Source organism: Myiozetetes cayanensis, unplaced genomic scaffold, assembly GCF_022539395.1.
Source record: "Myiozetetes cayanensis isolate MyiCay16 unplaced genomic scaffold, myiCay2020 scf2-11, whole genome shotgun sequence".
Taxonomy (NCBI): Eukaryota; Metazoa; Chordata; class Aves; order Passeriformes; family Tyrannidae; genus Myiozetetes; species Myiozetetes cayanensis.
This window is the reverse complement of record NW_026087411.1, coordinates 27953343-27970122: the sequence shown is the minus strand read 5'-3', so window position 1 is coordinate 27970122 and position 16780 is coordinate 27953343. Positions and strand designations below refer to the sequence as shown.

The 16780-nt window shown below is 36.3% G+C and overlaps 1 protein-coding gene across 2 annotated transcripts in view; it reads left to right on the top strand.

Moving 5' to 3' along the window:
• BABAM2 (BRISC and BRCA1 A complex member 2) overlaps nucleotides 1-16780 on the top strand; it is a 167313-nt gene that overhangs the window by 48513 nt on the left and 102020 nt on the right. For both annotated transcript variants that reach the window (XM_050315649.1, XM_050315648.1), the window contains exons 5-6: nucleotides 1356-1550; nucleotides 6308-6382. In XM_050315649.1, the coding sequence (XP_050171606.1) occupies nucleotides 1356-1550; nucleotides 6308-6382 (270 nt within the window). The remainder of the gene's footprint in view (nucleotides 1-1355; nucleotides 1551-6307; nucleotides 6383-16780) is intronic.

The following is a 16780-nucleotide window of genomic DNA, read 5'->3' as shown; positions in this document are numbered from 1 at the left end:
TGTCTGTGTGATATGCAACCTTCCAGTACCTAAAGGGACCTTCAAGAGAGCTGGAGAGGGACTTTTTACAAGGGCATGGAGTGGTGGAAGAAGGAGTAATGGCTTTAAATTGAAATAGATTAAGATTAGATATAAGGAAGAAATTCTTTACTGTGAGGGTGGGGAGACACTGGGGCAGGTTGCCCAGAGAAGTTGTGGATGGCCCATTCCTGGAAGTGTTGAAGGCCAAGTTGGGCACTGAGCAAACATGGTCTAGTGGATTGTGTCCCTCCCCTGAACTACGTGATCCTTACATTCCCTACCAACCCAAACCGTTCCGTGTTCTATGAAATACGGATTAATTTTGCTTAAACTCAAAGATGACCACATGACAACATTAACATGCTCTGAGCTTGTCTCAAGAAGACCCTCTTGAGGACCCACCCATGTATGAAACATATGAGGACCTAAGTACTTTTGCATCAGTACTGTCTCATGCTCTAAGAGCACAGAGTACAGGATGAGTCCTCATCTGCCTTTCACATAAGTCTGTTGTGGGTCAACTAGATGTAGGCATGCAACATGGGTCATGTTAGGCATGGTTTGTAACATCAAATACCTTCCTGAAAAAAACTTACTTAACATTAGTCCAAACCAATGTTAAGAGTAGTTCAACTGAGTGATAACATTGCTACTGTGCTACTGACAGTTATCTTAATTGTATTATCATTTTTATTTCTGTTAGTTGTGTTTCATGAAATACAGTCAACTTGTAATAAAAATTTCCACCAGGCACATTGAAGAGACTTGTGTCTGCATTTGTGTTAAGGAGATGAGTCAAGGTAACTCTGGTGAAGAGGCAGTTAAGGTGAAATAAATCACAATGTCGAGGCAGGGAAGGGAACTCATTTGCTCCATCACTGTGAATACTACAGCCACTATTTGAATAGTGAAGCAGAACAGTTTCTATAGTTGGTGTCAATTTGGCATATTCACTTAGCTGACTGCTTTTTGAAAGAGTTACCGTGCAGGATGTACATACCTAATCCTTGTGTGTTTCATATCAGTCGTAATTCAAACTTTTCAAGTTCTCAGATGCAACAGTATAATTTTTAGGAAAGAATAGAATGGTAATTCAGACCTATATATGCCTAGCAGTAGCCCTGTTTATGGTAGGTCTCCTATTTGACATAACATTTTTGCTGTTTCACCAGGTTTTCTTCTAAAGCATGATAGAACCTTTGCTCTTAATATTATGGTTTAGCTTTGTCACAAAACTCCCGCGTGCATGTGTGCCTCTGATATCAGTATGGAAGGAGGATTGCTTGTCTTTCTGTTGCTCTAAACAGTTTTTTCTGTTCTTTTCTAATCAACAGAATTTAGCTTCTTGGAATCCGTCAAACCCTGAATGCCTCCTGCTTGTTGTGAAAGAGCTTGTGCAGCAGTATCACCAATTCCAGTGTGGCCGATTGCGTGAGAGCTCTCGTCTCATGTTTGAATATCAGACTTTACTAGAAGAGCCCCAGTATGGAGAAAACATGGAAATCTATGCTGGCAAAAAAAACAACTGGGTAAGCTATTATTTCAGCTAAAATGCTTATTAACAAATACAGCTCTTGCCTTGGAAAACTGGAGTTCTTATTGTGGATTGTCATACTTTCTGTTTCTAATGGAGAAAACTTATATTTGACTCCTACTCATTTTCTATTCTCCCTGTTTTGTACGTTGCTGTGATTCCATTACCTTGGTTGAACCAGATTTCCAAGTGAGCCACTGGTTTTGAACCTAGTGTTCGTTCATCTGATTTACAGATGAAAACTTTGAAACTGTTGAAAAGCCTGTATAGTGTTAGGTGGAAGTTTGAGTTAGCTCTGAAGATTTTGAAGGTATAATAAGAGTATTGGTATGACACCCTACCAACCAACCAACCTGCTTAGGAGGAGGATGTATCAAGGCGTTGTTATGATATATTATGATTGAGTTGATTTAATTGGTAGCTGCAGTTGACAGTATCTCTCTCACTCTTGTCTAAGCTGAGGAGTTTTGGGAACCTAAACTGGAGGGGGAAAACTAAACCAACTAATTTTTTGCAAAAGGAGGCAAGATGGGCTAGAGCAGTGAGTTTGTAGGGCCATGCCTTCATAGGACAGTCAGACAATAAAATGGCTCATCTGTTTCCTGAAGTTATATCCCTTGCATGGGAAATGTGCTATGCTGTATAGAAATACTCTGTGTGTGCCATCTCAGCCTTCTAGAATGAGGCCATTGGCAGTGGAGACATTTTGGTTTGTGTGTGAATTCATTTTTTTTTTTTTAATCTATGTCTGCAAAAGAGTAAACTTTGCAAAAATCAGGGTTTTTTTCCACTGGTAATATATTTATCATGAGAAGTTTGGAGTTAGATATGTCAGGAAAGATCTAATGGTGTTTATGATGAAGCATGTTTCCCCCTTGCTTTCAGAAATAGCATACTCTTAAGATAAACTGGCCTTCAGGAGCAGTATCTTCTGAAATAGATGCAATCTGAAAATTGATGAAAATTCAGCACTCCTGTTAGCAGGGCTTAGAATTCAGCTTTGTGTCACTTTAATCATCCTTAAGTTACAGGTGATGCAAGGATGTTTTCTTTACAACTCACTACTTACATTCACCCGTGTTTCTTTTCTTTTCTAGATGACAAGTCATCTGGGCTTTTTTTATTTTAACCCAAGTAAAATTTTCTTCATCAGAGAAATTCAGATCTCTTTATTTTAATGTTTATGTATCAGAATATTTCATTACAATTAATTTGTTCATAAATGTTATTCTTCATAGCTTGCACCACAAACAACTTGTTACATCTCTAAATTTTATCAGAGTGGTTTTTTGAAGTACAGAAGGCTTTCTGAACTGTACTGAGATTTTATCATAGTTTTTGCCAATTTCAAAAATTCTACTCAGGATGATAGAAAGCTAGGGCTTTTCTCCTTTTTCCGTAGGAAAGACGTATCTACTCAAGCCTTTTGAGTCTTTGGTGACTGAACAAATAACTTTTTAAAAAAAAATTTAAAATGCTGTCTTAGTTAAAAGTATTCCAATAAAATAAATCTTAAATATTTTTTGAGTCAAATCCTTTTCATCGTTGCAGAGCTATTTTTGAGGTTTCCATAGCTTTGTTTTCCAAGTTTACATTCTCTGTCAAGGAGATTCTTGTGAGTCCTGTTTGGAGATGCTATGAACCTGGTATCTACATGACAGAGGCTTATTTATTAGTGTCCTAAAACAAAACTAGGAAACTAACTTGTCTAGTTCTTCTTCCTGTCCTTGGTAACTGTTTTGTTAGCCTTGAGGATCAGCAAATGAGGAGTGTTTTTCCAAAGCAGGAGATAAACTGCCCATTATCTCCTCTGCCTAGAAGTCACTGAAATTCAGGTTGTTGCTGTCTCTCAGGAATCAATAGTAGTTCAGCAGATTTCTGAAATAAAAGTATTATGAAAGCAATCATCTTAGGTGTGTGAGTTAAAACAGCTTTGAAGAGGAGGCCTGAATTTAGCACTGTGTTCCAAAATAGAACATAAATTTGCTTTTATACCTTTCTTCCACTATCTCCAATTTCCTGAAGTGATCTTCTAGATCTATGACAAATAGGCAAACTATTATTTGACCTAGTAACTTCATGTTGGCAAAGTACCAGCTGGTGCAGGAGCACATTAAATATCTAATCTCTCTGTGCTGTGGCCAGAAATTGATCGTTCTTGACTGATGACTGTATCCAGCTGGCTGGGTAGGCAAGCACCATGGACAGGGCCTGCTCCCTGCCTGGCCAGAACACTTTCGGAAGTAATTCTGAGCAAAATAATCTTGATTGAATGACATAAAAGACCTAGACTGAAAGCCCACTTGATGGAGCAGCTGATGCTTTTATTAGAGGCCATTCATCTGTTCAGTGGCTATCCCAGTTCATCAGACTCCGTATTTTACCAGAAGAAATTTCTGGATTTTATGGGAAATGTTGTGTAGCATTTTTTGTAAGTCCAGAAGAGAAACACTGCATATAATATCCATTTCACTCTGAACAAAAAGCGAGCACCTTGACTGTCACCACAGCAGTCCTCAGGTTTTACATGCATAAGAAGGTGGTGATTTTTCCATGATATTTATAAATAAGTAATATAACATCAGACAGTTGGCATCTATCCTCACAAGTAGTATCATCAGGAAAGGTTTCAGAGTTGGAATTTAATGTACACTCACTTTTTGTTGCATAGTGTTTCTGTGAGTGATTTCTTTGCCTGTCTCATGTGGCTAACAAGGAACAAATTTTAAGGGCAGTTCTGAGCTGGCTGGCAGCAGGGTGGATTTACAGTCCAACACCACACAAACCCTTATGGCAAATGATATAACTTGAAAGGGTGCCATTGGAAAGATTTCGATTGCATTCCAGCTCTTGTTTTTTCTTGTTTAGTGACTTAAAGGTAAAATGAGTTATCTCTAGTTCATACCTGGTAGATAGACCCAGAAACAAATTGGCACTGACATTAGCATTGCTTATTCTATATATGCCTAATACATCTTTGTCCATGTGTGCTTAATTGCTTGGGGTGAAATCTTTGCTTAATTTAGTCAAAAAATAAATGAAGGAATTTTTTTGCTTCTCAGCTTTGTTTTGTGTCAGTACCACAGAAAATAATGTGCTGCGCAAACGATCACTTATATTCCTCAACTGCCCTGCCTAGCAGCTTGCTATTCATTTTGGAAAGGCAGTTTCCATTGGCTTTGACCTCCAGTGCTTTCTCAGAAAGGCTTCTGCATCGGCAAGCTGGTTTCCTTCAGGGTTTTATTCAGCCAATTCCTTTCTGAATCAGTATGAATAGCATTTGATGTGGTCCATCATTACAGAGGCTTGTGGTTTGGTAGTATGTGGCCAGTGACAACCTTCATGTTGTCTGTTTTGCTGAGCTCAAAGCAGTTTATGGATGAGCACAGCGAATTGACAGGGGAGGCAAAAGTACTGACTGTTTTGCAAAGGCGTGTGACAAGTTTTTGGTACCAGTACAAGACACTGTGAATGCTTTCCTCTTAAGGAGTTGTAGCCTTTGGCAAACTGTCCTCATAGCTGTGTGGTTGGTGTTCTTGTGATGGCATCTACTACTTGTAGTAAGGCAGTGGCCCAAAAGGTATCTATTTGACATCTGTATTTTTCTTCTCACTATGCAAAATATTTAAAATATTAAAATGAAAATTAGGTGCAGACAGCTATGTTCAGGAAATAGCAAAGCAGTGTATATATGTTACTGTGGGAGAGCAAACGCTGAATTTTCATGCAGCTTTGATTTGTCCCTTTGCTTGTTAAAATGGAGTGCTGTTTTTTAAAAATTGTATGTCAACATGTAACTAAGTAGCATATGTATATCAAAAATAGTGTAGTGTTAAATGTTTTGCTAACTTGTCTGAAGTTTTCCCAATTCTTTGTGCTTAACTGCATAAGATCAATGTTTAACACTTTCTTTGCTGCCAGTTCAGCCTACCAAACAAATATAGCTGCTATGTGCCTACTGTCTTGAACAAAAAATAGAGATAACAAAAAACTAATATGGAAGAAATCAGGCAGGCATTTGTTTTTAAAAAACAGTCAACTTGGTTGCTTCATGACCAGGTGGTCAAAGTCTGATTTTAAGTATATGAAACAGAAAGGAAATCCTTTCCATTTCCTTTGCATACACTTTACACATAAAAAAAGAGCAATGTATAGGGGACACTTGGCAAATTTTCAGTAAACAGTTGTCTAGGTGTTGAAGAGTTACATAATTCTGAAAACAAATTGTTTATAACCCTCTAATTCAGTTCTTTACTCTGTGTTTACTCAGAGGACACTTGATACATTATCACGTTTCTCAACCCAAATTCTTTTATGTGTATCTGCAGTGTTTGTAAAGGTGCCTCTGTTATATCTATAAACTCTAATAAATGTGTCAGGTTTTTAGCTTTGCTTTCAGACTATTTGCAGGTCCCGCCAGACGTTTGTCCGGAAATGAGTACAGCCAAGATACATCTATATTTAGGATGTAACAGAGTGTAGTCTGATTTTTGTCGTGCACATTGTTTTGTTCTAACTGCTTTTTGCTGTTTACTTACTGGCAGTGATGTTTTATGGGTTTTAAGGTGTTTTGTCATATAACACCTATGAAATCTGTAATATTTTTTTTCCTCTTCCATAATTCTATTCAGCAATTTTGTTTTTAAATCTCAGCCCTTGTGTTTGCTATGAGCTCTTACTCATTTTACATCAGAGCATTTGTGGTTCTGTTTTAGCCACCAGATCTCATTAGTGTTACCTTTTTTTCCACAGACTGGAGAATTCTCAGCTCGCTTCCTCTTGAAGTTGCCTGTTGATTTCAGCAATATTCCTACATACCTTCTCAAGGTAAAATGAAAGTCCAAGTTGACAGTATTTGTGAGAGTATGAATTATTGAAATCTTAGTAACTATTTTGACTTTCCTGCTTTCCTAAAGTTTGTAAGTCCACCATTTCTACATCTGCTTGGATTATGTTTTGGAAAGGTCATGTTGGACATACTGTTGTTTATGTGCCACTTTTCCAATTAGTCGATAAACACCTATCAATCTAAAGGATCTTGCAGGATTTAGGTTGTTGTAGCAGATGGAATGCAATGCAGATGTTCTGGGTTTTTACACACTATGATATATATCAAACTCTTGACCCTATCCAAGATATTATTATCTTGGAGAATAAACTTAAATATTTCCAAATAAAATCTTTTGTATGACTCTGTGGAATTTCATGACATGTAAATGCTGTGTTTTTTCAATGAACAGTCTCAATTGTACCAGTAGTCTTGAAACTAGAAGCAGAAAAGCACACTAAATATACCATTTCTTAACGGGGAGTGAAAGCAAATACTGGTGACTAGAACTGAAAGCTTCAATGATTACTTTGCTTCACTGTTTACAATGAACACAAATTTGACCAGGTACTTTCAAAAGTAGGACTACAGAGTATGCTTGTGAGTCAGGAAAAAAGTATTTATTCCTTCGCTAAGAGGAGAAAGAAAGGAAAAAAAAACAACCAAGTTTTGACAAACTACCAGCATGCAATAATTTGAAATGAGTATTTTTCACAGCACGGGGACAGTCTCTCTTTCGAGCAGCTACAATGGAAGCCCATCATAAGGTCAATATTACTATGTTAAGAGAACACAGTAAGAGATCTGTTTCTTCTCTGTCTATCACAACTGTCAGAATGAAGGGCCAGAATTTCCACTGCAGACAAGGTTCGAGTCAGCTGATTTTGCCAACATCCATCTTTCTTTAAACTGTGTGTCTGCCTTCTTACTCAGCTTTTTACTTTCAAATATTTGCAAAGAGTAACATCAACTTATTCTGTAGCAACCACTGTGTTGAGATGAAAATGTCAGTGTGGATCCCCTTACCTCCTCTTCATCTCATTGTTAGAACTGTCTTCAACTATTGTTAAATCACAATTGCGCGTCTTCAGTGTTTTTCCAAATCAGATGTCTTGAGCTACAAACCATGAAAATAAAGGTAGGCACGACTATAATTTGACTGAAATTTTTGGTTGTAATCTGAGACGGCTATCCTCTGATCTCTCTACCCTCTGTAGGCTGTTTTCTATTTGAGTAATGAACCACTCCTAACTTTCTCAGAAGCATCCAGGTATTTTCAGTTTGTTCCTGTATTCATAGCAGCATCTCTTCTCCCAGCTGCTGTCTTTCATCAGGACCTTTTCTTCTGACTTGATGGAAATGTTTCCACTCAGACATAAGAGGGTCTGACTGGCCAAGGCCTTTTTGGGAAGGTTGGTGTTAAGGAGCAGGATGCAGCAACAGTTCATTTGGACTGAAGGATATCTGTGATTTGCTTCTGAAAGACACTGTTGAAAAAAGGAGACTGAGAATGTATAATGTGAGCTTTGTCTGCACCTGCCAGAACCCCCAAATGCTGTATTCTCCAGGAACAATTTTAAGTGGGTCAAGAATTTCAGGACAAGTGCATAAATATTACATTGATTAACTTCAGTCACAGGTCTTTTACCTCTGTTCAGCCTCTGGGGAAACTTGGGGGTTGGAAGGTGGTGTATGACTTACGTAAGTAGCTGTCATCATGTAGAAACCCTGTGATAGAAACAGATTCTCCTGTTGTTCCGAAAGAGTAATGTTTTAATGCATGACAGCATACTCCTCCTTACTGTAATTCCCTATCATGTTCACTAAACATCTTCCACCTTCTCTAAACAAGGTTGATATACTGTGGATAAATCATTAGTGCTCCACAACTGCTTCCTGGAGGTTTGTTCATCCTGAGTACTGAGTGATTCATTAGTCTGAAGGAAAACGTGTATTTATTTGGCATGCATATATAGTGTGATGTGAAGGGATATGCACAGCAGGTAGCAGAATCAAAGTTTCCCAGTCTACCTTTATTTTGACATTTTTAAAATCCTAATTTCTTAGCTTTGGGGTTTTAAAATTAATGGGGTTTTTTGTATGTAATAGCCTAGATTTTTACAACAGCAGATCCTTCTTGATGGACAGTGTACTGATGAAATCCCTAACTTTCTTAGTCAGGCTTCTGCTATGCGTACTGACAGGCTAACTGTCTGTAGTAGGAAGGTGATATGTAGTCTGAGTGAGTCTCCTGAGCAACAGGAGAAGAAATATTGTCTTATTCCACCAGTGTTTGTTGACAGCAGAAGAATGGTTTGACTCAGGATCCAGCATGGATTATGACAGAGTGTGCTCTGCAGCAGCAGTGGATCTTATACCCTTGCTGCCTTTAGTTTCCTGTATTCTGACAGTATCAGCTATATGAATGTCATCTCATATGACAACAACATGAACAACATAAAAGTAGGCAAAATCAGAACTACTCGGATGTGGTTGAAATAATTATGCTCTGACTATTCCAAATTCATAAAGCTATTTAGAAAAAAAATCAGATTTTTTTTTTAAACTGTCCGTATCTTCCTTTTTTTTTTGCATGAGACTTTCGACATCAATAGATCTTTAATGTATTGCAATAAAATCATACCTGCTGGTTATGCTGGTTTCAATACCACCTGCTGAATTATGGTACATGATTGATAGAGCATCTACCGATGCAGTGGAAATAATTGTTAATATATCACTCTGAAAGGTGGAAGAGCAAGCAGTAATTGAAGATGTTAGTATATTAACAGCTTAATGTTTTACTGCAGAATTTAATGTGTTTGAATTATGTTCTAGTCTGTAGCCAACCTTATAGCATGCAGCAGCTTCTCTATAATGATTTCCGAAGTTCAAACCTGTGTTGTGCTTTCTCCAATATATTTTTTTTTATGTTTAATTAATACTACTTATATTAAAACCTGGTGAAATATTTAAAGACCATTATTTTTACCTAATCAATTACTCCCAGTACCCCAATAATTTGTAATGCTCTTCTGAAATCCTTATTGATGTCAGTAGGTAATTAAACTACAAGTGTGACTGTAAAGCTTTGTATCTTAAGCGAATACTCAGGTTTGAGGATGTAAGCTCTGAGATCAGAGTAGTGTTACAAAATCATTGGGATCTTTGAGAATACATTCTGGAATCATAAGATCTTACACCATCAACCTTGTACCACTCCCTATAAAGAATAAAAGTTTTTAAGATGTGGCATAAGTTGGATTGTTGTGGACTGGAGAGGTGAATTTACTAGGTATTCACTGCACTGAATTTAAAACTAAGTTCAAGTGTATGTGCATTTTAAGGGAAATAGCTGAGTGTATTAAGAGTGAGAATGATTATAAGAGCGATGCAGAGTACACTGTCTCTTCTTTTGAATACTCAAAATTCCAGTAAAAGTTCTTCAGTTGAAAACTAAATAATATCTTGGAATATTTGCAGCAAATCAATCTTTTTCCATAACTTTGCATATTTCTTCACATTTGAAAGCAAAAGAACTGTTGGTTTTCACTTAAAAAGCACATTCAGATAAAGAGCCTTTCATTATTTTTCCTTTGGAAAGTTACACTTTATTGCAAAGATTTTAAACTGAATGTGGACCTTTGTGTCTACTTTTAGATTTTCTTACCCAAATCCATTTGACATAAGTGAAAATTTTAAATGTTGAAACAACTTGCAGAATCAAGCTGGTGGCTCAAACTACCACAAAGTTGGTTATGATAAGGCTTTCATTAAGGTTCTCCTGTTTGAAAAGAATTTGGCTTTGGCTAAGGAAAATCCTTACATCTGTACTTGTTTGCTGTTATACTTTCCCTTTCCCTTTTTTGCAGTTGGATTTTTAATCAATACGTTTGTTTTGACTTAAATTCTTTTCTGTTGGTTGCAACATTTTTAATTTTTGTCACAATATTTTATAAATGGAAATATTTACATACTGGTTTTGAGAGCCACTCTCTAGTTCACATTTCTGCCTCGGTACAGATACTGTGTACACCACAGTAATAATGAGAGTAATAGGCTTAGCATCTACAATGCCTCTTCCAAATTTTCATGTAATCATAAAATTGTTTAGGTTGGAAAAGACTTCTAATATGGAGTCCAGCTGTTAACCCAGCACGGCCAAGTTCACCACTAAACCATGTCCCTAAGTGCCCCATCTACACATCAGTTGAAAACTTCCAGGGGTGGTGACTTCTTCTCTTCCCTGGGCAACCTGTTCCAATGCCTAATCACTGCTTCAGTGAAGAAATTTTTCCTAATGTCCAATCTAAACCTGTTCTGGTACAACCTGAGTTGATTTCCTTTGGTCCTGTCACATGTTGCTTGGGAGAAGAGGCAAAGCCCCACCTGTCTGCAGCTTCCTTTCAGGTACTTGTAGAGAGTGATAAGGGTTCTCCTTGAACCTCAGTTTCTCCAGACTAAACAACCCCAGCTCCCTCATCCCCTCCTCACGGGACTTGTGCTCCAGACCTTTCATTCATTCTTTGTAGTTTTCTTTAAAGTACATTCATTCTCTGTAGTTTTTGTCAGCTAAGGACATGTGTGTACTCATAATGACAAATCATTAAAAATCTCCAACCCAGTAATTTACAAACTGTACTGGATTATGTGACTGTAGTATGATTGCACAGTATGAGTGAACTCGAGAGTATGTCACCAGTGATGCTGTTGAAAACAAGATGTTTAAGTATTTTTCTTCTTATTTATATGGAGGGAGTCAGGTTTTTGGCTAAGTAAGATGTTCCCTAATTAACACGACCTTCTTGTATGTATCTGTTGAAATACTCATTTCCTACTTGTATGTACCTGTTTGTCATGCCCTAGTGATTGGCTAATATCAGGACCAATTTAGCTATGATTCTGTGACCAGCAGCCTTCCAGTAATTTTTTCTATTCAAGTGTAAGGGCGATATGCAATGCAGACCTGTTTCTTCTGGGAAGCTTTTTTTTGTGATGACCACTGTATTTAAATAGTGCGTATCTTTTAGAAATGAAACAAATAACAGACATTGTCTAGACACATTGCCAGGGGCCAAACAGTTGTGTTAAGTCTGTCAATGGAAAAGGTTTATCCTCAAGTTCAAATTGAAAGATAAGAACATATTTGTGTTTTTTTCCTTACTGTGATTTCATCATTTGGAAGTCTTTTAAAAGACTTCAATGCAACTTTTGTTTACAGTGTAGACCAAGTTCCAAGTACTGTGAAAAGACTGCAATGCTTGTGTATGTTTGAGTAATCAACTATAGTGGAGAACAAACAAAAGTGTAATATAAAGGGTCGAATTAGATTTTTTTTTCCACACCAGTTTCTTTGCTGTTATGATTTAGCATTTTGATTTATTTGACAGCATTGAAGGTTTGTGTTAAATTGCTGCAAGTACCAAAACAAAAATAGATGCTTGTATAAAAGGTAATACTAATGCTGTTTAAAAAATGAGCTAACTATTCTGAAAAAGAATAATAGTTTCTTTTGCTTTTAAACTTCATTTGATTTTGTTTGTAGCTGGCTAATTAACACCTGCTGTATAGTGTCTTAAGGTCACAAATTCAATGGCAGGAATATGTCCTATGTTTTATGTTTTGTTCTATGCTGGGCAGCTACCTCTCAAAGAAGCATAGGGCATTGTGCAGTATATACTATTTCACTGTTTTCCATAATATAAATATATCTTCTTTATTGGATAGAAGGATGAACTTGTATACCAAATGGAGCTTGTGGTGCCAGGTGTCATTTTACCTCTTTTACCAACAGGAAAACCTGGAAGTTTGTAAGGCTGATAGATAATCCTGAAATAATACATAGTTGTTGTAATTCACAATACTTGGACCATGCTTCTCACAGAGATCCTTTAAGCTAATGTACAGATTGCCATTAACATTATACTTAAGACTTAGTGACAGAGGCACAAAGTTAACTTCCTGAATTGTATTCCGTAATGTATTCCTTATCTTGAGATGTATGCAAGCATTCAGATCAAATAGTTTAAATTTTAAAAGTGGATGGCAGTATGATATTCACTAGATTGCGTATTGTACCAGCATTAAATTACCTAAACAGAATATTGGATCATCAAAAATTGCCTGGGTTTCTTAGTTTAAAGGCAAACTTTATTACATACAATTATAATGAGCCATTGAGATTATAGATTAGAAGTGGGTCTGTGCAAGTTAGTACTGGCAATATTCGAAGCAGTATAGTTTGTAGTAGCTGAAGCCAGTAAATTGCATGATTTAGAGGCTGTGAAAATAAATGTAAGCTGTGTGCACAGAAGACATTTATCAATAAGAGATGTCCAGCCTGCGCCCAGTAATCTGCAGTTTACTTCTGCTGTCCACTTTTTTCATTGAAAAGTACTAATGAAGTACCAGTGAGAAGAGTTCCTTTACTTTGATACGCTGGCCAGTGTCAGAGTAGCAGCTGGGAGCCAGAAGCATGCAAAACTCCAAGCAGCGGAGCTTACATATTGACTGAGGCCAAAAATAAAATGGGAGGCAAAAAAAAAGGTCTTCATGTCATGCAATGTTCCTCGCACTTGTGGAGTCAGAAAGTAATGACTTTATTTGCTGTTTGAATATTTTAAATGTCTAGTTTTTTGTTATAGCTTAGAAAACCATAAGATTTGTCAGCTGTAAAGGTTTTGGGAGTTTTGGTTTGGTGCCTCTTTTTTTTTTTTTTTTTTTTTTTTTGGCAAGATGTTTCAGTTGTTACTGCAGGTGAAAGTGTAAGATCTTACATATTCCACTGTATTGTGCTCCTTGACTAGTCTTACTGCTGCAATTGTGTTATTAACCTTACAGAGTTTTGCAGAACTGATCAACCCTCTTGCTTTGTCTACTGATTCTGACATTGGAGAGTTAAGAGTAAAGTGATAACTGCTGTAGTACAGTGAAGCTTCAGAGATGCTTATAGATACTACGGTTTAATTAGTCATCCTTTCATGATTTTATTCTTAATATCTTCTGCCCACAAGCCCAGGGAAGCAAAGCTCTATTAAAAAGTGTATTTTGTAATCAGAACGTGTTATATTTGAATTCTGTAAACTGATCAGTTTCCTTCATTCTCACTAAATTTTATTAGTATAACTTCTCCACAACAACATGATTTGTTTGTAGCATCTAGTCATTAAAAACCACATAAGACATGTTAGTGTCAGGAGCACCTTAAACTCCATATGCTGAAAGCCAAAAGCAGTTTTTTTAAATCAGCTTTTTCTGTAATTTATTAGAAGATTTTGTTAATAAGATCTGTCAACTGGAACAGCTCATTCTGCACAGCTGATGATTTTTATAGGTTATGATCTGAATGTGAATCATAATCTCCAATCAACTGTATTTCTGATAACAGTTATTTTATATTTAAACATTTTATTTTTATAATGCAATAGTAAAGGAAATGACCACCACATCTAATGGTAAAGCTTATATATTCATCTCAATTTCTGTGAATTTTTCTCTAATTTGATAGAACTACTAATTTACTGTTCAGAGGTGTCTAAAAAAAAGGGCGATTTCTCATTAATTTCCTTTAAAAAAAAAAGAAAAATAATTCTAAAAGAACGACTTCTGAAATTTAAAAACCTTTTCTGCATCTGGTAGGAAAGTTTATAGACACGTTATGTTGCGTGACTTAGTTCATTTTACTGCCTTGTTAGGGCTTGTAATTTGTACTATTGCTTTACATTTGCATTTTATGTATTGCATAGGAAGAATGGAATTCAATAGCCATAAAAATAATTGCAGGTTATTACATAATGATGGTGCTTGTTTTATTTGTCGTGGTCCACCCAGAGTATGTAGAACAAGCACTGTACAGGGGTCCTAAACTGGGACGTGGATCTTGGATCTATATTTTTTTAAACTTTTTAATTAGTTCTCCATTCCCATTTCTTCTAGAAGGAAAAACATTTGACAAGTTGTTGCACAAAGAATTTGAATGTAGCAATAACCTGTAAAAATCATGAACCAGCAAATCTGTATTTGCAAATATAGAAGTACAGAAAGCACCATGGTGGGATTTTAAGGATATTTCAGTGCTGAGCCCACAGCCCCCTTCTACTCTCAGGGTACTTCCTTAGGCTTCACATCAGGGCTTAAGTCCTACAGCAGCTCATATTTTGAGGTTTTAAAGTCAATTTTGTTTACAAAAAGTGCCAGTTACTTACTTTTACAGTGGCTGGGTTGGTTTAGTGTTTTGGGGTTCTTTTGTTCTGGCTTACAGGTTACTAGACTACGTCTGTCTTGTTAGGAAAGAATAGTACTAACATGAATGTACGTCTGTGAATGATTTCATATGATTCTTAGTCATTCTGAGTTTGGATTCTGTGATTTGCAGTGGTAACTTTTTTCTTTTAAATACACAAAATGCTTTGATGGCTGTCAGTCTAAAAAGGAGGTTTGGTTTGGTTTGGTTTGGTTTTTAAAGATGTACCTGCAAATAACTGTGGAGTGTCTAACACTGCTTACTTTTATTTGGTTTCATAGGTTTAGAGGTTTAAGCCAAAAATTAAAATAAAATAAAATAAAAAATTAAAGATTTAATGCTGAATCAGTTAATCTCAGCAGTAAACATTCTGAGGTTGAATGATCCATCACTTTTATGTTTGTCTAATTGATACTGACAATGCCATTAATCATAATACCATGAAACAGAAAGTAAAACTATAAGGTATTTAGAGTGGTCTGCCATTTTGCTTCCACGCACAGCATTTTGTCCACCAATTGCTAATGAATTATGTACCATGTTTCTGTCAAGCATTTAATTTCTGTAGTAACTTCTGTTTAGGAAAGTAGTTGCTTGTCTATGTAAGGTGTATATTGGTATTTTCTGGTTTGGAAAGAGACTTTAGATGCAGAAGGCTAAAGGAAAGACTGCCTTGTCCAGCAGCGTCTCAGTGAGACGGTGAAAGAACAATAAATAAAACTTAAACCTGTTGACTCTCTGTTTCTCTTTTAATGATTTAAGTGTTCATGCTAGAACTTGTACGTCTTTCATGTGCTGGGACCTGTAATCATTGCAAACATCACGTCCATGGGAGAGAAGGGGCAGTGGGGAGGAGCATTAATTTGGCTCCACTGGGTGCAATTAGGTGCACTCCTTAGGCCTTAACAGCTTACCAGTACATCAAAATTTGGGCAAAAAGATGTCCGTGAATTAAGTGTTGGTTTTGAATTGAATAATGAACTGTCTGGAGTGCACATACAATTTTTAGGTATACCCACATAATACCAATAGGAAGAAATTCTGCTAAAGGAAAATGGCTGAATAGAGTTAAACAAATAATGCTACTCCAACTTTTGCCATTTTTGTAATTTTAATGATTTGCTTATTGTAGCTGTATTAATAAACTACTGAAATATAATTTTTTTAAATGTATCTGAATGTTTTTATATATTTGGAGATATCAGATATTCAGTGATAGACAGTGTTTTACTGTAACATCTTTTCTGGGCTAGAAAAATATTAGACAAATATGACTGATGTCTTGACTAAAACTGATGACTGACTGATGGTATGTAAATAATCAGCTACTCATTTGCAAAACCCTGAGGACAATGTGTTGGTTAACAAAGAATAAACACGCTCATTCCAAATTATTATTTTCATTGTTTAGCATTTATAATGTGTGTCCTAGATAAAATCATTAATTCTATCTCATTTCACCTAGACTCATGACATTTTTTAAGTAATAAATCTTATTTAATTTTCCTTTTATTATTGTTAAGTGATTAGATAAACTCTTGAAATGTATGTCAAATTAGACACAGGTTAACATTTTGACATACATATAGGTATTGTCTCTTCTGCATGGGCTAGACAAAAATAGTAACTCATCATCTCACAACTTCTTATTTAATATATTGCTCACAGAAGTTGTAACATATGATAAAACACCTCTTTTGGACAAGACTTGAAGCGTGCTTCAAGTACAAGCTAGGTGTATACAAATTTGCAGTGGAATCCTGAGCTGTCCAAGGCTTTAACCAGAATGGTGTTCTTCCCTCCCCTCTCTTTCTAGAACCTTCAAGATTCATCACGATTGCAAAGAGCAGACATTTAGGTCCAGTTCACTTTTACACATTTTTCTTGAAGGAAAACCAGCTATGCCTGTCAGCAGGGAGAGTTGGATGACTTCAGACTTGCTGGAGATTTTTCTCCTAGGCCATTTTTCTACTAGTGTTGATTTTTATGTTGTGTCTCCATAACGTTCTTTACTGTTCTTTGAGTGTTTTAAGGTGATTTTGGACACCTCTTAACATTTGGACAAAAACTTATATAAAATGTTATAATCACTCATGTAAAGGTGACTTACATTAGAAGGGCAGGACTCAGAGTTTCAGCAATTGGTCCAAGCAGT